This window comes from Trichosurus vulpecula, chromosome 2 (assembly GCF_011100635.1).
Source record: "Trichosurus vulpecula isolate mTriVul1 chromosome 2, mTriVul1.pri, whole genome shotgun sequence".
In the NCBI taxonomy this organism is placed as follows: domain Eukaryota; kingdom Metazoa; phylum Chordata; class Mammalia; order Diprotodontia; family Phalangeridae; genus Trichosurus; species Trichosurus vulpecula.
Window position 1 is genome coordinate 12,399,337 of NC_050574.1, and position 22,155 is coordinate 12,421,491.

Consider the following 22,155-nt stretch of genomic DNA (forward strand, 5'->3'; position numbering starts at 1 on the left):
AACTCAGATGCCTCTAGAGGACAGTGACTCCCCAGCTTTGCCTCACTTAAATCCAATTCACTTGCAAATCAAGACACCACCCTGCTGGTGTCATTGGTCCTCTTCAAGAACAAAGGAGAAGGAACAATAACAGAGTCCTTCCTTCTACAGGAATCTTTCCCAACCCTTCTTAATTCTAATGCCATCCTTTTCTTAATTATATCCTATTTATCCTCACTGTGGCCTGCCTGCACATATTTGTCTGCTTGCTGTCTCACCCATTCATTTTTTGTAGCCACGACACTAAGCACAATGCCATGACTGTCTTTGGTCTAAGAGACAAAGGACCATCCTTTCAGTAATAAATGTAATTAAAAAGATTAAATTATCCAGAAACTATGTCTCTCGAACCTTTTTAATCACCACATCTGGTCCCTGAAACTGCTAGCTCCTTCCCCTCAACCCTACACTGTCTATAGCTGTTACTGACACAGCTGCTTACATGTTGTCTCCCACATTAGACTGTGAGCTCCTTGAAGGTAGGGATGGATTTCTCCTTCCTACACGAGGTCTGAACAGCGCCTGGCACAGAGGAGCCACTTTCTAAATGCTTATTGACCTGACCCAAGAAATGACAAACGGGAGGATTCAGAGACACCTGGAAGACTTGTGTGAACTGAGGCAGAGTAAGTGGACCAGGGGGTCTATTTCTGCTCTGACTGCAACATTGCAAAGGAAAATGGCTGGGGAAGACATCAGGGCTCTGCTCTGTCCAGACAGGAGGCAGGTGGGAAGGGCTTTTCCTGGACCTTCAGTTGGTACAAGAGCGAGCTTTGAGAAAAGAAACAGAGGAAGAGGGAGTGTGTGTATGTGAAATACAAAAAGAGATGATGCATATGTTAAAGAGATTAGTGAATGAAGTGGTTTTCTTGGAAGGTCAGTAGTGATCAGGGGAAACTTAAAAATCAAAACCATGAGGGCAGCAAGCTGGGGGAAGTTACTGCTAGAGATGAAACAGAGCTAATCAAACAGCTGACAACACAGAAGAGGGCAAGGCAGCATTGTCACTACTGTCTCCCGTTTCATATACATCGGGCACATATATTCTGAAAAAAAAACCATCAGTAAGAGGCATTGGCAGTGTAACAGACAATCCTCCATATCAGTGGAAATGCCCATGTTTGCCAATACTGGTCAAGCCCGTGGCTGCACCGCACTCACCTGCCAGGGGGGTCTCTGGGGTCCAGGGGCCATTCCCTCAGGCTCCCTGTCTGGGCCAGGTCTTGGTCCTCTTCGGGCTGAGCAGTGGAGAGAGAAGGATCCCAGAGGGGAAGACGTTTTTTCCTTTCACTCTCTAGGCAGGGGGCTGGCCTACAAGGGTGGGACTCATGGGTTACAAAGCCCCTGGCACTGCCCTTGGGGGAGAAAGTCCAATTAGAAGAGGAGGGCAGCAGTGTGGATGTGGTGACCACTTCCCACCCTCTCTCATTCCTTCTCTTCTGTCCACCTCCCCTCCCCCATCTTCCCATAGAGATCCAAGAGGCAGGAAGGAGTTTCATATCCCAGATGGAGGAAACTAGTCAGTCTCCATGACTCCTGAATTAGACTCTCCCTCCCACTGATGCTCTGGGTTAGATTTGAAGGTTGGGCTATATAACCTACTGGTAAAGCAGGAGATGGCACCCCAGGGCACTGGGGATATGATGGGGTACCTGAACCAGAAGAAGTGGCTGGAAGCCAGCTCAGGAGCCAGGCCTGGGAGAGAATCATGATCCTCGTATCTCTGTAAGATACTCACCAAGAGGTCAGAAGGGAAGGATGAGGTGAAATAGAAAGGGCATCCAGCAGAAGCAGGGTACCAGTTGGGGTCCTGACTCAGACCAACTGTCAATTCTCAATTTTGATAGGGTACCATTCCTAGAAACAACATAAAAGTAAAAAAACAAGAATGCTGACCTTATGGGAAATAGGAGGTTAGGTTCCTGTAACCACTAAAAACTATAATCTTTCTAGAGATTGCTGAAAATAAACCTGTCTGCATACAATTCTTGATAACAAAATATTAATTATGATAATCCACACTTTTCCTAAACCACTAATCATGAAATAACCCATAAAATTCAGTACCCAAAATAAAATTGGTCACATGCAAAACATTGTTTCTCCCTCGTAATTCCTTAGAATTGTGTAAACTTTTGTGCTATCATCTCAATCTAAAAAAAATATTTTGGAATGTCAGGCTGTCACCTTCATAGATGCGATAGCTGAATCCATGGAAGGTGGAAGTTGATGTCACCAAATGAAAATATAGAGTGAGGGAAGAAGACAGTACAAGACAGAGCCTTGGGAACACTCGCAATTAGAAGGTGGGACATGAATGATGAATGAGATTGGAAAGGAGTAGTCAGACAAGAGGGGAATGAGAAAAGAGTATATCACAGTGACCCAAAGAAAGGAACACATCCAGGAAGACAAAGTAGCCATACAGTGTCAAATGCCGCAGAAAGTTCAGGCAGGGTGAAGAATAAGAAAAAGTCATTAACATTAGCAACTTTAGGGAGAGCAATTTCAGTTGAGTGATGAGAATAGAAGTCAGACTGTAAAGGTTCGTTGAAGAGTGAGTAAGAGGAGAACAACTGGAGGCAATGGGTCTTGACAGCTTTTTTTCTCTTTTATTTTTTTTGACGGGGGAAGGCAGGGCAATTAGGGTTAAGTGACTTGTCCAAGGTCACACAGCTAGTAAGTGTGTCAACTGTCTAAGGCCAAATTTGAATTCAGGTCCTCCTGACTCCAGGGTCAGTGCTCTACTTAGTGTGCCACCTCGCTGTCCCTAAAGCAAACACTTTTTAATGGGAATTTTACCTTCCACTGTGTCAGATGGCAGCATGAGAATGTTGTAAGCCTCTACACCTTGCACACCCTCTGAAAACCAAGGGAGAGGTTGCTGGCACTTGAGTCCCTCAGGCCAGCTGGCCAGCACCCCAGCATGGTCAGTTCCACGTGCCCCATGTCTCCAGCCCCTTTTAAGAGATTCAGCAGTCCTGGGAGCAGAACCAGTGCTAAGGAGAGCTTCCCAGGGAGAGTGCCCTCCCCCTCCCAGCAAAGCACCCCAGGCTGTACAGCTGGGTTCCTTCCCTCCCTCAGCTCACAGAACAGCTTTGGTCCAGGAGTACCTGGGAGGAGCCAAGGAGGTAGTCAAGTTTCCTCTAGCAACTTTTGCATTTGCTCAGGATATAGGAAGACTGGTAAGACATCTAATTTGCCTAATTGTTAGTATTTTGGAGAATTTTTTTTCTTAAGCTTGTATTTTTAAACTTGAATTTATTCCTTACTTTGTACTGATTTGTTTACATGTTGTCAACCCCATTAGACTGTAAGCTCCCTGAGGGCAGGAACTGTCTTTTGTCTTTTTTTTTTTTATCCCCAGGGCTCAGCACAGTAGCTGGTAACCTGCCCTCAGTAAATGTTTATTAATTTTTGTAGTTGAGTTATTTCAGTCAAGTCCAACTTACGGGATTTTCTTGACAAAGATACTAGTATGTTTTATCATCTCCTTCTCTAGCTCATTTCTCATCTAGGAAACTGAGGCAAATAGGTTTAAGTGACTTGCCCTGGATAACACAGCTAGTAAGTGTCTGAAGTCACATTTGAACTTAAGCTTTCCTGACTCCAGGCTCCCCATTCTTTCCAGGGCACTACCTAGCTGCCCCTCCATTGACTGACATCCTCAAAACAACTTTAAGAGATGGTGATACTATCATCATCCCCATTCTTATAGATAAGGAAACTGGGGAAGAGGTTAAATGACTTGCCCACAGTCATACACCTAGTAAGGGTTTGAGGCAGCATCTGAACTCAGATCTCAATTACTGCAGACCTGGCTCTCTATCCACTGGGCTACCATAAAGAGACCTAAAGAGTAGAGAGAAGGGGATCTCACAGAGGAGAGTTAGCTAGTTGGCACAGTGGATAGAAGGCCAGGCCTGAAGTAAAAAAAGATTCATATTCATAACCCTGTTTGCCTCAGTCCCTCGTCTGCAAAATGAGCTAGAGAAGGGAATGGCAAACCACTCCAGTATCTTTGCGAATGAGGTCACAAAGAGTTGGACAGAACTGAAGTGATTCAACAACAATCTTACAGTAAATAAAGGATCAGAAAAGCTCCCTGAAAAGGCGTCTTTTGAGCTAAGTCTCAAAAGAATCCAAGAATTCTTTATTTTTAAAATTTATGATGAATTTAATGAATACCACCAAAAAGAAAAACATTTCCATAGACATAGTAGAAAAGAAATAGCATTGATCATAGGTGAAATCATCAGTTGCTATGATATCTATTATACGGATATATATGGACACACATATGCTATATACTATATTATATGCCCATTCTTGAAGAGGACTCAAATGACTTCACTATGTTAGAGTCAAGTTACAATGTGTCAGACTGTGGCTGATGAGACCAACATGAGCTCAGAATGCTCTACCACAGATCAGGCATAAATAGTTCATATGACCAATTTGAGGTTGGATTCTCTAAATTTGCACATCTTGCGTTTCTTTTGAGTTGTTTCAATTCTGCTTTGCTCATACTGCAAAGCACCTTCTTGAAAAGAAGGGCACACCATGCTGGGTGGTCTTGTGCCAGTGTCTCCCATGTCACACAATCAATTCCAGTTCTTAAGAGAGACCTTGAGAATGTCCTTGTATCGCTTTTTCTAACCACCATGTGAGCACTTGCCCTGTGTGAGCACTCCATAAAACAGTCTTTTTAGCAAGCATACCTTTTGCATTCAAAGGTGCCCAGACCATCGGAGTTGTGTTTTCTACAATGGAGTTTGAATGCTTTGCAGTTTAGTTAGAGAAAGCACCTTAGTGTCTGGTATCTTGTTCTGCCAGTTGATCTTCAGAATCTTCTTAAGACAATTCAAATGAAAGCGATTCAGTTTCCTGGCATGGCACTGGCAGACTGTCCAGGTTTCCCTGACATACAATAATGAGGTCAGCCCAACAGCTCTTGTAGACCTTCAGTTTCGTAGGCAGCCTAATACCTCATCTCTCCCACACTTTCTTTCACAAACTCCCAAACACTGAGCTATCTCTGGTAATGCATGTGTCAACCTCATTATCTATATATATAACCCTGGAAAGTACACTGCCAAGGTAAGTGAACTTATCCATAGCATTCAAAACTTCTCCATTTGCTGTAACTGATGGTTCCACATATGGATGGCATGGTGGTGGCTGATAAACACCTGTGTTTTCTTGCTGTTAATTGTTAGGCCAAAATTAGCACAAGCGGCAGAGGATTGATCCATACTTTGTTGCATCTCAGCTTCAGAGGCTGAATTGAGTACACAATCATCTGCAAACAGAAAATCATGCACCAGCACTCCCTCCACTTTGGTCTTGGCTTGTAGCCTTTTCAAGTTGAAGAATTTTACCATCAGACAGCTGACCTTGCTGCCGTGTTCATCCTCATTGAAGGTGTTTGACAACGTGGCTGAAAATATCATGCTAAAAAGCATGGGAACAAGCACGAAGCCTTGTTTCCCACTGGTGACTGGAACAGCACGAGAACATAGGGCATTATCTAGAACCCAGGCAAGCATGCCATCGTGAGATTGACATATGATATTGATGAATTTCTCTCGGCAACCAAATTTTAATATAATTTTACATAAACCTTCATAACTGACAGTATCAAAGGCCTTGGTCAGATCTACACATATTGTGTACAGACCTCTGTTCTGCCCCTTGCATTTCTCCTGGACTTGTCAGGCAGCAAACACCATATGAACTGTTCTTTGGTCATTTCTGAAGCCACACTGGTTATTGTTGTTGTTGTGTGTTTGTCCTATGTTCTTGAAGAGGACCATGATATCAGGGAAATGATGACATGACTTGCAGTTGACTTTGATTTGAGTGAGGGAGGGCCGTGCAAGGTCACCAGCCTCACTTTCTCCTCCAGAGCAATCTGGGTCAAATGGCCTGATATTCACCAGGATGACTGGAGATGGCCCAGGATGCACTGGGAGACCCTGGCCCTTTCAAGCTAAGTCTTTTCAGATTCTCACTTTGAGTGAGGTAATACTCATTCAGTGAATAGGCCTCTTTAAGAAGTTAATCAAGGGATGGCCTCTTTAATCAAAAACTCAAAAAAAAAATCAAACTGGGAGGGGAAGACTTAGGGTTCCTGGCCAAAAGAGAAATAGTTACAATTTAGTATTCACATTCACTCTGTGCTAGGAGGGCAGGGGACCTATTGTTCAATCTATGAGCTCCAGACTGAGGTGGGTTTAAGGCTTGGTTTTTGAGAAAGAAATCTAGCCAGCAAACCCAAAGTAAAGGAGGCAGCCTTCAGCCATCTAAATGGAAGTCATCTCAGGCAGACGACCATATTCCAGGTGAAGGATCAGTCTATTAAGGAGGACTTTGGCAAGACTCATGCTGGTAATGACTAAAACAGTGACAACCCCCCACCCCCGCATCCCAATCCCATGTAGTCTGTCACAGGACAATGTATTTCTTTTTTTCTTTATAGAGTTGGACAACAGAGGTGTCCTTGAACTCCCCGAGGGATAACCTCCTCTTGCCATATAACCCAGAAAATTTCAGTCAGTTTTTGTATGAGCAATGGGCCCCCCACCTTGTAAATCTCAGCTGGAACAGAATCAGCACCAGGTGCTTTGACACACAAAAGAAGCTTAATGGCATTCAATACCTCTTCTTCAGTTGGAAATCTGTCTAGAGAGGGCATTGATTTCAACCTGACGTAAACAGTCAATTGCTTCAGCATCGATTGGTGATGGTCTGTTGAGAACACGATGGAAGTGTTCAGCCCATTTCTCCAGCTCCATCAGCACTGAATAGTTGAGATATACCACAAGTTTTTGGCCCATAAATAGCCTTCAGGGCATCATAAAAGCACTTTGGATTATTACTATCAGCACAAAACTGAATTTCATCTGCTTTCTTATTCAGCCAAGAATCCTACATTTCTCTAAGCTTGCTTGTACTTTACTTTTGATGGGAATAAATGTTGTCTTCTTAGAGGGGGATGACCCATCCTGCTGGTAAACCCTGTGGAGTTCTCATTTTTCATTTAGCAGAATCTGAATTTCCCCATCATTTCTGTCAAACCAGTCTTGATGTTTCCAAGTGTTTTGATCCAGATGAACAAATGCAGTGCTGTACACCAAATCTCTTAAAGCTGCCCACTCCTTTTCTCCCCTATTGTTGCCAACTGTGTGTCGGCTCCCCTTTCCCTCAAGTTAGCAACAACCTGTTACTGCTCAGAGAAGCTCTCTAATTTGTTGACATTAATTCTTCTGGTAATCATTTTGCCTTGGGGGCCACCGCTTTTTTTGAATGCAAATATTTAGCTTGAAAAGGATAAGTCTATGATCAGTCCAGCACTCTGCACCAAACACTGACTTCATCACTCTCACATCTTGCCCATCTCTTTGCCTTATAACTACATTGTCTATTAAAGGCCAATATTTGCTGCAAGGGTACATCCGTGAAGTTTTTTTTTGCATTTAGGTAAATAGAAAAGAGTATTGGTGATGAGAAGGTCATGAGATGCACAAGTCCTCCGTAGTAAGTGACCACTGTTGTTGCTGTTTCTAGCTCCATTCCTCCCATGAACTCCCTGCCATGTCTGATAGTCTGAGCCTACTCTAGCATTAAAGTCACCCAGAATTATAAGCTTGTCCTCTTTTGACACATGGATGATTAGGGTCTCCAGGTCTTCATAAAAATGTTACTTTAGGGCCTCATATCTAAAATACACAGGGAACTGAGCCAAATTTATAGGAGCACAAGTCACTCCCCAATTGAGAAATGGTCAAAGGATACGAACAGGCAGTTTTCAGAGGAAGAAATTAAAAATATCTACAGACATATGAAAAAATGTTCTAAATCACTACTGATTGGAGAAATGGGAATCAAAACAACTCTTAGGTACCATATCTCTCCTGTCAGATTGGCTAACATGACAAAACAGGAAAATGATAAATGCTGGAGAGAATGTGGGAAAATTGGACTATTGTTACATTGTTGGTGGAGTTGTGAACTGATCCATCCATTCTGGAGAACAATTTGGAACTATGCTCAAAGGGCTATGAAAATGTGCTCATTGGAAACTAAATAATTTAATCGTAAAAATGAGTGGATTGAAGAACAAATGATATTTCTATCAATCTATAATTTCACTAAAGAGAATAATAACAATGAGACAACACTCCAAAATTTGCAGGATGAAACCAAAGCAATGCTTAGGGGAAAATTTATATCCCTACATGCCTACATCAATAAAAGAGAGAAAGAACAGATCAAAGAATTCAGCATGCAACTAAAAAGAACTAGAAAAGAACAAATTAAACACCCAAAATGGAAATCCTTAAAATCAAAGGAGAGAGTAATAAAACTAATAGTAAAAAAAAAAAAATCCACTGAACTAATAAACAAAGTCACAAAAAAACCACAATAAAATAGATAAACCATTGGTTAATTTGGTTTTAAAAAAGAAGAAAATCTTTGTTGCTAGGGGAAACAATACACAGCAATAGACATATTATGGGTAGCTGAACTTTATTAGTTCCTTTGGTGCCTCTATAACAAATTTCCAAATCATGGCAACAAAATTCTGAATTTACTTCAAATAACACACAAGACTTTCAGCAGGCAGGTCATCCACAATGAGGCTTAGATCAGCTGTTGCCATTCATTCATGCTATAATAAGCATGCTCCAGAACTGTAAAGCATTTTCTGTCCTGAAACCCTACTGCACAGAATTTGTCAATAAATGAAAATTTTAAATAAAAAAAAGAAAACCAAATTACTAGAATGAAAAATGAAAAGGGTGAATGCGCCACCAATGAAGATGAAATTATAGCAATTATTAGGAGTTATTTTGCCCAATTATATACCAGTAAAACTGACAATCTAAGTGAAATGGACAAAAATATACAAAAATATAAACTAGTCATATTAACAGAAGAGGAAATAGAATATTTAAATAACCTTATCTTAGAAAAGGAAATAAAACAAGCCATCAATGAGCTCCCTAAAAAAAACAAAAAAAAAAAACAAAAAAAATAAAAAAAACCCAGGACCAGATAGATTCACAAGTAATTTCCACCAAATGTTTTTTTTTTTTTAATTTTCCAAGTACTTCATTTTTTCCACAATTTTTGCAAGTTCCATTGATGAGCTGTGGAAAAATGTTTCTTTCAAACAGCTGCCTTCATAATCCTGCTTAGCTTCTGGATCTTGGTTCTTGCGGACATATCAACATATTTCTCTCCTATACAATCATTTCTCCCATGATTGAAAGGCCAGTCTTAACCTCCAGTTTCAGGACTTGGCCTTTCCTTAGGAAGCTGTTCAGGACTGTTTTTGATTCTGAAAGAGTTGCATCATCTAAAGTAGATGCAGTAGTAACTGAGCACTGTACTTCTCCACGATACACACTCATCGTGGTAGAAAATGCTGAAATGACTCCTGGGGTATTGTTTAAGCAACCATTTTCAGCAAAAAATTTCATGAGGTTGGTTGCGATAAGGAAAAACTTCTCTTTTGCTATGATGTCACTTAAGGTTTTTATTTTAATAGAATGCTTTATATGGGGATTCATAATAGAGTCAATCATTTTGGGATCCTTCAAAAGTTTTGTTACTCTGAGAAACTCCTTGTCTACCATGTCCAGTTTATTCTGCTTAGACGCAGCAGAATAAAGAGCAGTGGCATACCAACCTTTTAGACCATACACTTGAATTGGAGGCCTGACGAGTTTAGCAAATGGTCTGCCCACTGAAATGGTGAAGTGGCATACCTGCTGGAGCATCCCAGACACACTGGGCACCGCCATCTTCTCCTGTGGTTGCTGTAGGTCAAACCGGAGCTCAGAGCTCCACCAAATATTTAAGGAACAATTAATACCAATACCTATATAAACAATTTGGAAAAAATAGGTAAAGAAGGGTTCTACCAGATTCCTTTCATTATGCAAATAAAATTTAGATACCTAATCCGGGGAGAGCAAAAATGGAGAAAGAAAACTTAATAACTATCAATGCAAAAATTTTAAATAAAATACTAGTAAGGAGATTGCTGTAATATAGCACAAAAATCATTCACTACAAAGGAAAATTAATATGGGATAATATTATTTAACAACCATCTGTGAATCTATCCATTTCCTCAGACCCAACTTATGAAGGTCAGGCAGTTTCTGAAGGGCTTAACTGAACAAGGTAATTACTACCTGGGCAAGGACTCTTGCATCTGTTAACCCCACACACAGAAGCCAGTTTGAGCTAAGGCCCACCTCCAGGGGATGATTCTAGTGTCTTCTAATCAATGTTTAGAGTGACTTGGTCTCCAATAGAGAGACTAAGCTAGTGAAAACCTGATTGAGATGGCTTATGTTTTTTCTAGCCAAGATTACTAATGGTAATGGTGGTTGTTGTTCTTCATTCTCAAAAAAGACCAAATGGCATCACTAGGCTTGAGTCAAGATTCAGTGTGTCCAATTGTGCTTGATCAAGCCAATGAACTCAGAATGCTCTACCACAGGTCAGACACAAGTAGTCTGTGTGAACATTTAGGGTGGATACTCCAAACTTGCGCAGCCTGCATTTCCTCTGAGCTGTTTCAATTCTGCTTTGTTCATAGAGCATAGCACCTTCTCTGATGTGGGCACACCATGCAGAGCGGTCCTGTGCCAACGTCTCCCATGTCACACAATCAGTTCCAAAGCTCTTGAGAGAAAACTTGATAATGTCTTTGTATTGCTTCTTCTGACCACCATGTGAATGCCCGCCCTGTGTGAGTTCATCATAAAATAGTCTTTTTGGCAAGCATCCATTTTGCACTTAAACAACAGGGCCAACGCATCAGAGCTGCACTCTCTGAAGCAGAGTTTAAATGCTTGGCAGTTTAGTTCGAGTAAGGATCTCAGTGTCTGGCACCTTATCCTGCCAGGTGATCTTCAGAATCTTCCTAAGACAATTCAAATAGAAGCAATTCAGTTTCCTGGCATGGCGCTGGTAGACTGTCTAGGTTTCACAGGCATACAACAACGAGGTCAACACCACAGCTCTGTAGACCTTCAGTTTGGTAGTCAGTCTAATACCTCTTCTCTCCCATACTTTCCTTCAGAGCCTCCCAAACACTGAGCTAGATCTGGCAATGCATGGGTCAACCTCATTATCAATGTGTACATCCCTGGAAAGTACACTACACCAAGGTAAGTGAACTTATCCACAGCATTCAAAACTTCTCCATTTACTGTAACTGATGTTTCCACGTATGGACGGTGTGGTGGTGGCCGATGGAGCACCTGTATTTTCTTGGTCTTAATTGTTAGGCCAATATTAGCACAAGCAGCAGATCATACTTTGTTGCATCTCAGCTTCAGAGGCTGCATTGAGGGCACAACCATCGGCAAACAGAAAATCATGTACCAATACTCCCTCTACTTGGTCTTGGTTTGTAATCTTTTCAAATTGAAGAATTTACCATCAGTGTGGTAGCTGACCTTGACGCTGTGTTTATCCTCAGTGAAAGCAAGCTAAGAATATTAGAGGCAACTGGGTCCATGGGGCAACTAGCATTCCTTGAGTTTTAGGGGCACTATCAACCACATCTGAAAACCAGCCCACTTTCCCTAGCTATAGACTAATCCTGAGGATTAGTCCTGCCCCCTAACAATAAAGTAATAGGGAGGAGTTGAGAATAATTAACTCACTGCCTTATTAAAATGTTCATCAATCAGGTTTGCCTTATGTTTGCTGGGGGAAGATATCCAAATCATATGCTGTCAAGCCAATCAGAAGGAAGATACACGTACGTTTAAAAGGTGATATGGGCCCCCCCTCCAAGTCTTTGGCACAAATGGAGCCTGGCAGTAAGACCCCTTTGTTACCAGGCTGCATTCTGCTGTTAATAAAGGATATCTTGTTCAGAGAATTGCTTTACTCTGCCCTTTGTTAAATTGCACTTGGAACAATATGACCAGGTGGGATTTATAACAGGAATGCAGGACTACCTCAATATTAGGAAAGCTATTAGCCTAATTTACCATATCAATAATAAAAATCATATAATTATATCATTAGATGCAAAAAAAGGCTCTGACAACATACACCACGCATTCCTATCAAAAACACTAAAAAGCATAAGAATCAATGGAACCTTTCTTAAATGATACGTACTGTTTATTTAAAACCTAGAGCATTAACTGTAATGGCGATAAATGTGAAGCCTTCCCAATAAGATTGGAACTGAAGCAAGGGTGTCCATTATCACCACTATTATTCAATGTTGTATTAGAAATGCTAGCTATAGCAATAAGACAAGAAAAAGAAACTGAAGGAAGAAAAATGGGCAAGGAGGAATCAAAACTATTACTCTTTGCAGATGATATGGTGGTATACTTAGAGAACCCTAAAGAATTAAAAAAAAAAAAAACTACGTGAAACAATTAACAACTTTAGCAAAGTTGTAGGATATAAAATAAACCCATACAGATCACTGGCATTTCTACCAACAAAATCCAGCAGCAAGAGATAGAAAGAGAAATTTCACTAAAAATAATTGTAGACAATATAAATTACTTGGGAATCTTTCCGCCAAGATAAACCAGGGATCATATGAACACAACTACAAAATACTTTTGACAAAAATGAAGACAGATCTAAACAATTGGAGAAATATTAATTGCTCATGGGTAGGCCAAGCCAATATAATAATAATGACATTTCTACCTAAGTGAATTTACTTATTCAGTGCCATAACAATCAAATTAGCAAAAAATTATTCTATAAAGTTAGAAAAAATAGTAACAAAATTTATCTGGAGAAACAAAAATATCAAGAGAATAAGGAAAAAAATATGAAGAATAGCAGCCTAGGATTTTCAGATTTCAAACTATATTACAAAGCAATAATCATCAGAACAATCTGGTACTGGCTAAGAAATAAAGTAGTGGATAAGTGGAATAGATTAGGAAAACAATACACAGTAGTAAATAACTATAGTCATCTAGTGTTTGATAAATCAAAAACCAAGCTTTTCAAGTAAAAACTCAACATTTGACAAAAATTGCTGAGAAAATTGTAAGCAGTTTGGCAGAAACTAGACATAGACCAACATCTTACACCATACACCAAGATACAGTCAAAATGGATAAAGGTGATGTCATAAGTAAATTAGGGGAACATGGAAAATGTACCTCTCAGATTTATGGATAAGGGAAGAGTTTATGACTAAACTAGAGATAGAGAGGATTAGAGGAAGTAAAATGGATTTTGAATACATGCAATTAAAAGGCTTTCACAGAAACAAAACCAATGCAGCCAAAATTAGAAGGAAAACAGGAAATTGAGGAAGGGGGAATTTTACGATAAGTTTTTCTGATAAAGGCCTCATTTCTCAATTATATATACAACTGATCCAAATTTATAAAAATAACAGCCCTCAATTGATAAATGAGCAAAGGATGTGAACAGGTAGTTTTCAGAAGAACAATTCAAAGCTATCAACAGTCATATGAAAAACTGCCCTAAATCACTACTGATTAGAGAAAAGCAAATGAATATAGCTCTGAGATACCACCTGGCTACCTGGCTAATATGATAGAAAAGGAAAATGGTAAATGCTGGAGGGGATGTGGAAAAATTGGAACTGTAAAACACTGTTGATGAAGTGTGAACTAATCCAACCATTCTGAAGAATCATTTGAAACTATGCCCCAAAGCCTATAAACCTGTGTATATGCTTTGACCCAGCAATACTACTACTATGTCTTTAACCCAAAGAAATAAAAAAAGGGGGGGGAAGGGAGCAGAAGTGACAGACCTATTTATTCAAAAATATTTATGGAAACTCTTTTTCTTGTGGCAAAGAACTGGAAATTCAGGGGATGCTCATTAATTGGGGAATGGCTGAATAAGTGGTGATATATGATTGCAATGATATACTCTCGTGGTATAAGAAATGACAAGCAGGATGATTTGAGAAAAATCTGGGAAGACATATGAAATCATGCATGAGCAAAACCAGGAGAACACTGTACACAGTAAAAGCAATATTGTAAGGGTGATTGTGAAAGACTTAGCTGCTCTGATCAAGGCAATGATCCAAGACAATTCCCAAGGACTCAAGATGAAAAATGTTATCCCCGTCCAGAGAGAACTTGGGAACTAGAATGCGACTTGAAGCATACTTTTTCTTTAAAAAAAAAACAAAACAAACTTCCTTTTTATTGTTTTATTTTGTTTTCTTTTGCAATGTGTCTAATAGGGACATACGTTTTGCATGATTTCATTTTTATAACCCATGTCAAATTGCTTGCTTTCTTAAGAAGAAAGGAGTGGGAGGGAAGGAGAGAATTTGGAACTTAAAAAAATTTTTTTTAAATTGTTAAAAAATTTTTACATGTAATTGTAAGTATTTAATGAAGTATATATTTTTTTAAAAGGCTGCTTCCCAACACCTCTTTGACAGGGCTCACGCCCTTCCCCAAAGACCGCAGCATCCCCTCCGCCCCTCCTGCTTTAACCCCCTTCCCATCCTTCAGTTAAACTACCAAGGAGATCCACGCTCCCCGGGGCGCTGTCACCACCCCCATTCTACCTCGCACACCTGTTCCCCCCCATCTACCCTCCTACGCTGGCAGGGGCTGCTCCCCCCGACCTGATCACACGGGGTGTGGGCGGTACCTCACGAACACGCACGAACTCAGCGGCTCAGAAACCTCTTCCAGCTCTGAAGACCGGGGAGCTCCACTCCGCCCCCAGGCCAAGCGACGACGCATGCGCCCAGACATACATTTCCCAGAATTCTCATGAAGCTTCTTGAAACTCGCCCCACTCCTTCACTTTATGCCCTCATTTAATCACAAGTTAGGGCAAACGTGGGCTCCCCCAGAGTTCTTGATTGGACATAAGAAGGCTACAAGGAGGGGCAAAGGCTGTCTGCACCGAGAACGGCTTAACTCTTTTCTAGCACTTGGCCAGGAAGGGCAGAGCAGAAGCTCATAGCGACCTCATCATTGCCAATCAGAAGGCGCGATACCTTCCCGTCAATAAGAGAACATGTTACCCTCCCACCAATCAGAGAATGTGATAGTTACTGCCAATCAGAGGGCACGCTATCCTCCACCAATCAGAGGGCTTATTTTCCTCTGCTCTCCCGGGAATCTCCAGAGGGGGTGGAGCTTGGGTGTCTGCTAAGGCCAGGGATGGAGGGCGGGGTTTCTGGCCAGGAGGCGGACAGGGTCCTCGGGTTGTGACCCTGAGCGCTATTGGAGGCTTGCAAGGCTCCGGGACCTGAGGGGCGGGGCGGAGCCGGGCCCTGGGGCTGGGAGGAGCCGCCCAGAGCGGACCCTCCCTGACCCTGGCTTCCCCTGTCTGGGCCTCAGAGCTGTCGGTGAGTGTCCCACTAGGAGCGCGCTTATTTCCCAGGCCCGGCTCCCGGGGGGGGTCCCATAGCCCGACCCCCAGACCCGGCCCGGAACCTCCCGGGCAGGAAGAGCCCGGGATCCGGAGCCGCCTGCCGTGGGAAGCCCCTTCCTGCCTCTTGGGGGTTCGTGGGCCGGTGCGGGACGGGATAGGACGAAAGACAAGGAGTAAGAGGGTGGGAAGTGGTCGCCGTGTCCACCCCGCTGTACTCCTCCCCCAAGGCAGTGCCAGGGGCTCTGTGACCCCCCCAGGGGTCTCACCCTCTGAATCCTTGTAGGCCAGCCCCCTGCCCCGGGAGTGAGGGGAAAGACGGCTCCCGTCCCCTGCTCAGCCTGAAGAGGACCAAGACCTGGCCCGAGCAGGGAGCCCGAGGGAATGTCCCCTGGACCCCAGAGACCCCTCTAGCAGGTGAGTGCAGTGTAGCCTCGGGCTTGACCAGCGTCGGCGAAGGTTGACTTTTCCAGCATTTTTAATAAATGAAGGAACCCTCCTTTCCCCATCATAGTTACTCTTATAATAAATATGAATAAATATAAATAAATACTCTTATAATAAAATATGAAACTTTTTAAAAATAGATTTTTGAGTTTATTTTTAAATTTTTAATATTTTATTTTCCCCAATTACATAGGAAGATAATTTTAATATTGATTTAAAAAAAATGAGTTCCAAATTTTCTCCCTCCTTCCTTCACCTTCCCCCTCCCTAAAAGGGTAAGCAACTTGATATAGATTTTATATGTGCACTCACACAAAACAGATTTCCATATGCAAATTTCCATCAGCAAACATGGTTGTTTCCATAGATACAGAAGATTGTCTATGAAGCTGCCAATCCCTCTTACCTATTGTTTCTTTAAAAAGGGAGGAAAAAAAAGAAACAGAGTTAACAGTGCCCTGTCCTCTTCTGTTTGATTAGCTCTTTTTCATCTCTAGCAATAACTTCACTCCAATTTGCTGCCCTTCTGTTTTTGATTTTTAAGTCCTCCCTCATTAAACTGACTTCAGTCAATAGTCTCTATTAACAGAGAGGTCATTTCTTTGCTATCTTTTTGCATTGCTTGCATGCACACACCCCTTCTTCCCCCTTCTTCTGTTTCTTTTTTTGAAAGCTCTCCCTTATAACAACTGAAAGTGAAGGAAAAGCACTTCATACATGCCTCCTGTCTGGACAAGACTTGAGCCAAGCTCTGAAGTTTTCCCCAGCTGTTTTCCTTTCCAATATTGTAGTCAGCAAAAATTGTCCCCCTGGTCCATTTACTCTACCTTACTTCACACAAGGCTACCTAGGTGTTTCTGAATCCCTCTCATTTGCCATTTCTTAGTTCAAGTCAGAAAGCATTTAGAAAGTGGCTACTTTGTGCTGGGCACCGTGGTGTGTGGATAAAAGGAAGGCAAAATCAGTCCCTGCCTTTAAGGAGTTTGTAGTCTAATGTAGGAGATACCACGTAAGCAACTGTGTCCATAAAAAGCTATAGTAGTGTACCTGTGCTGACTTATCTGACTGTGGCTAGCAAGCATCCTGAAAATTCTTGTAACAGATATTACTTATAATGCACTTGTAATACAGAAGGTGCCACGTAACTAGTTCCAACTAAATTTGTATTCTGTTTACAACTTACCCCCCCCTCCCCCACTACCACTCTGATCTACTGACATTACTGATACTCGGTTAAGACCTTCCATGCCCTAAGTCTGTGCCTTTTCAATGGCCATCTCTCATGCTTGGAATGTTTTCCCCTTCACCTCCACCTCCTGGCTTCCTTTGAGTCTCAGCTCAAATCTCACCTTCTAAAAGAGCTTTTCCTGGTCCCTGAAACTGCTAGATCCTTCCTCTCCCACCTACACTACAGTTTATTGAGTAGGGAAATGATGTGGTTGGACCTTTGGTGTAGGAAAATCGCTTTGTTGGCTTAAAAGAGGCTGCATTGGATGGGGGGGGGGGGGGATCGATCTTGAGGAAGGCCAATCCACCAGGAAGCTATTGGTAGTGTCCAGAGATTTGGTTCTACATCAAGATCATTGCTGCATCAGAGAAAGTACTTTATTTGAGAAATGTTGCAAAAAGAAAATGAGATACTGGCAAAAGACTGGATAAAGAGGATAAGAAATAGGAGTCGAGAGCGACACTGAAGTTTTGAACTCCAGGGACTTGAAGGTCGTTCTTGCCTGTAACAGTAATAGGGAAGGCAGGAGGGTGAGGGAAACTTTAGGGGCAAAGTGATGAGTTCTATTATGGGCATGTTGAATTTAAGATATCTACAGAACATCCATTCTGAGGTGTCTGAAAGATAACTGTGATCCGAGGTGACTCATGTTGAATGGCCTCAGTTTTTAAATTAAAATAAGAGGCAAGATATTCAGATGAGACTGTTGGTTAATAGTCAATAAAAGTTGTTTACAGTATGCTGAGAGCTGAAGATTCAAATACCAAAAAAGACAGTCTCTGACCTAATGGAACTTAGAATTTCAAGGGGGAAGACAACATGCAAAAAGAAGCTCACTGGGAAAATGGGAGAACACAGGGCTACAGTAGAGAAGTTAGAAGTCCCAAAGTAGTGCAACCAAGTGAGAAATAAAATGTCAGAATTCACCCTTCTCCTTAAATGTACATTTGGAGTTCATGCCCTACCCTCTAATCAGAGAGGCAGAAGGTAGAGATGAGGTAGAGTACTAAAGGTGATAAGATGTTCCAGGAAGATGTCCCAACAATAAGTTTCCTGGGGAGTAATGCAGATGGCATTCAAAGAAGTCCAAAGGTAATGGAATCAAATGAGAATTAAGGTATGTGAGCTAAACTTTCTCTTTAAATAGAGTTTGGAGTTCATGGAAGTGATGGATGCAGGTGAGAGGTTTGAGAAAGAAGAGATTTGCAATAGCTTCTTTTGTGAGTTAAAGAATCAATTGGACAAGAATTATCAATCAACAAAGGTACTACCTTCCTCTAGTAAGACTCATACTATGAATAGATGCCATGCAATGAAGAATTGTGAGTCAAGAGATCCTAGTGAAAAGGAAAGGTTTGTAAATTCCTGGGAATCTCAAAAGTGGGAAAAGATTAATAAATGCCTTAATTGCTCAGAAGTTAAATAATTAAGAAATAAAAGGAAGTTAAAGGAGAAATATAGATTTCAAAAAATCAGGTGTGTTAAAGTAGAAATCAGAATGAAAGTGAAAAGACAATATTATTCACATGACTGAGAGTTGTTCCTAAGTAATAGAAGATCTGAAAAAGTAAATTATAACACTATGGAAATGACAGATAATGAAATGCGAGAACATCAAATAAGAAGGCATTGGCCAAACACATGTTCTTCATGTAGGAGGTTTGGAAAAATAGTTCACCCTTCTCAAGTATCAAGGCATTTCCACATCTGTCTAATCTCTTGTAGTTCATCACTCAATCTACCTTATAACTCATTATCCTGACTTTTGCTCTCCAGTGTCCTAGAGTTTTAGGGATATTTTTAGATAACTTCTTATAAACTGGCAATGTCAGTCTCCAACCCCAGGTAATGAAATATTACATTTTTAATGAATCAAGGAACCCTCCTTTCCTCATCATAGTTACTCTTATTTCTAGATTATGAAAATTTTTAAAAATAGATTTTTATTAATAGTTTATTTTAAATATTATTTTATTTTTGCCAATTACATAGAAAGACAATTTTTAGCATTGATTTTTAAAAAAATTTTCGAGTTCCGAATTTTCGCCCTCTTTTGCCTTCCCTTCCCCCTCCCTAAAAGGGTAAGGAACTTGGTATAAGTTGTATATGTGTAATCACATAAAACATATTTCCATGTTAGTCTTGTTGTAAAAGAAGAAACAGATCAAAAGGAAAAACATCACACAAAAAAGAAAGTAAAAATTGTGTGCTTCAGTCTGCATTCAGACTATACCTGTTCTTTCTCAGGATATGGATAGCTTTTTCCACTGTGAATCCTTTGGAATTATCTTGGATCACTGTATTGCTGAGAAGAGCTAAGTTATTCATAGTCGATCATTGCACAATGTTGCTGTTACTGTGTACAATGTTTTCCTGGTCTGCTCACTTCACTTTGCATCAGTTCATGTAAGTCTTTCCAGGTTGTGAAATGTGAAAATTAACTAATATATGCCATTAACAAGTGAAAGCAATCATAAAGCAGAGATGTGAGATATTTTGCCTCTGATAAGTCTTATCCATGGTTACCTCAAGCCCTCAATATAACCAGAATTAACTCTTCACTTGACTCATTAAAATCCCATACTACTAAGTACAGTCCAGATTCTTATTACTATCTCTTATGAATCTCTTTATGTTTTCTTGTAGATAAGACTTTATCTTAGACTTTTAGGAGATTTAACTAGATTATTTCATTTTCTTTGTTCTCTTTTCATGATCACAGATAATGTCTTTACCCCTAGAATACACAAAACCTGACAGTTTTTTTACAAACTCTTCATAGAATTTTCTTAACGTATCACTAGGAGAGTTCTGATGAGGAAAAAGTTTCATATCACCTCTCTTTCTCCTTGTATCAGTAAGGCAATAATAACAATGTACATGATAATTGTCAAAATGCCTACGTGGTTCTGTATCGCAAAAGTATATGAGACTCTCCACGTAGAAGGTAGAAAAAGTAAACCAGAGAAAACCAGACACCAGAGAACCATATCCCACAAGCCATCTACTCAATCTATCACAACAGTGAAGTATCTGATACATAGTATCACAACATGGAGCCTCACCATCTCAAAACCTCTCAGACCCCCTGTTGGGGATCTTCCCAAAGACAAACTCACAGTAGAGGTGTTACAGTCTGTTCAGCTATCAGAGGCTGACTTTCATTACCTCAGCTCTAACAGTCACAATGGTCATTAATAGCCATAACAGCTCTTGTGCTGGCGCTCTCTCCCCTCTCTCTCTCAGCATTTCCTGTGACGTAACTTCCTTTTCCTGTCAGGAAGCTCCTCCCACTACATGTGACTTAGGCTTCCTGTGACATAAGCAAGGTCACATGGTCTACTAATGGGGGGGGAAAGATCTTCAAATCTAAACTGCTACTACACTCTATAGATTCTCATACCTCATTGATAGAATACATACCTTCTAGAGCATATACTTTCATGATAAGATATTATTCAACCTTATTCCAACTGAAAATATAAAATGCTTTTCTCATTTCATTTGGTTTTAATAACTTAAAAACTATTAAATAATAACAGTTTTAAATGTTGGATCCAACACTTCATAAATGAGATAACCTTTAGGAAATCCCTTCTCTGTGCTTCAGTTTCCTCTTATACTTTTATGAGGGTTCTGCTAGATGAATTCTGAAGTCTCAGCTCTAAGTCTTAGGAATTTTTGATGGTTAGGAGTCACTGATGTTCAAGGACGTAGCTGTGGACTTTATCCAGGAGGAATAGTGCCTCTTCGACTATTCTCAGAAAGAACTATACAAGGTTGTCATGTGAGAAAATTCCCAGAACCTGCATTCCGTAGGACAGCACAACTTCCTGGGTAACTGTGAATCTGCAAAAGTGGTGCTCTCTCAATAGGGTCTTTCTGTTCCCTGTTTTCCCTGATAATAGGTCTTTGCATTTTGTGACAGCTCCTGAAACCATTTTTTTTTCCTATTTTAGGTAGCTTCAGGTTGCAAAACTAACAAGGCTTATAGAATTTCAGACTTTGAACTAATCTCAGAGATTATCTAGCCTAGCCCCTGTCTAGACACAAATTTTGTCTGCAAAATTTCTGAAAACTGTTCATACAGATTTACCTTGAAGATGGACAGTGAAGGGAAACCCCTATCCAACAAGACACATTCTTCCTCTGTGGGTTGTAAAGTTGTAGCTCATTAATCTTAATCTTGCCTTGCATAGCAAGTATGTCTTTATTCTTCTTTCATTCTTCCCCCAAATTCCAGCAGAGATGGTGGGAAAGGAATAAGCATTTATATAGGCCTACTATGTCCCAGGCACTGTGCTAAGTACTGTTGTAGTATTAACTCATCTGTTTTGATAAGGCCCTGTGAGTTTGGTGCTATTATTTTCTGCATCTGACAATTGAGAAAACTAAGGCAAATGGGTTAAATGACACAACTAGTAACTGTCTAAGGCTGATTTGAACTCAATTCTTCATGACTCCAGACGCAGGGATCTCAGTACTGAACTAGATAATGGAAGCCATGGAATGTGACCATCTTTCTAGGAAGGAAACAAAGACAGAATTTTCTAGTTCTAAATTGGCTGCATGATCTACCCACACCCAAGCTCAAAACAATAAATACCATTTCAACTATTCTGAAGGAGTCCTGGGAACCATCCTGTGGTCCTTGCTTGCTGTATTGGGAATCAAGATGGGCTCTTAGCACTTATTCAACCACGTGCCTTTGAAGAGTTTGGCCTTTATTTCCTTGATGACCTCTTTGCCTCAAGAGAAAGCCTAGTTTACATGAGTTTGAGTGACATGTTTGTGACATCAGAGGCTTTTGAACCACATGGGTATAAGTTGCATTTTTGTGACGATTTTAGGTCACGTGGGTGACTCTCATGTGTGACTCATCTTTAGCCCTGAATAGGATATATAATCGCAGAGGTTGGCTTTCTCTTTTGGAGCTCTGAGCCACAGCAGGAGTGGCATGTGACTCCAAGCCAGCCTTGTCGAGCTCCTGGCTGAACTAAGATGTTGATGGTTCTTTGGTAACTGTGAATTGTATTTGGTCT

The 22,155-nt window shown here is 40.8% G+C and overlaps 2 protein-coding genes across 2 annotated transcripts in view; both read right to left on the reverse strand.

Annotated features, from left to right (window-relative positions):
• Positions 1–14,816, reverse strand: part of LOC118838255 (zinc finger protein 883-like) — a 29,908-nt gene extending 15,092 nt beyond the window's left edge. The window contains exons 1-3 of the mRNA XM_036745499.1: positions 14,707–14,816; positions 1,778–1,896; positions 1,201–1,277 (exon numbers count right to left, since the gene is read on the reverse strand). Coding sequence (XP_036601394.1) covers positions 1,201–1,233 — 33 coding nt within the window. The 5' untranslated portion in view covers positions 1,234–1,277; positions 1,778–1,896; positions 14,707–14,816. The remainder of the gene's footprint in view (positions 1–1,200; positions 1,278–1,777; positions 1,897–14,706) is intronic.
• Positions 9,288–9,851, reverse strand: LOC118838256 (ATP synthase subunit O, mitochondrial-like). The gene has a single exon (XM_036745500.1). It carries the CDS (start codon positions 9,849–9,851, stop codon positions 9,288–9,290), a length of 564 nt encoding a protein of 187 aa, XP_036601395.1.
• Positions 14,817–22,155: the final 7,339 nt, after the last annotated feature.

What these genes read in the sequence shown, in the direction of transcription:
- LOC118838256 (XM_036745500.1), bottom strand. Translation starts at nt 9,851, where the DNA reads ATGGCGGTGCCCAGTGTGTCTGGGATGCTCCAGCAGGTATGCCACTTC.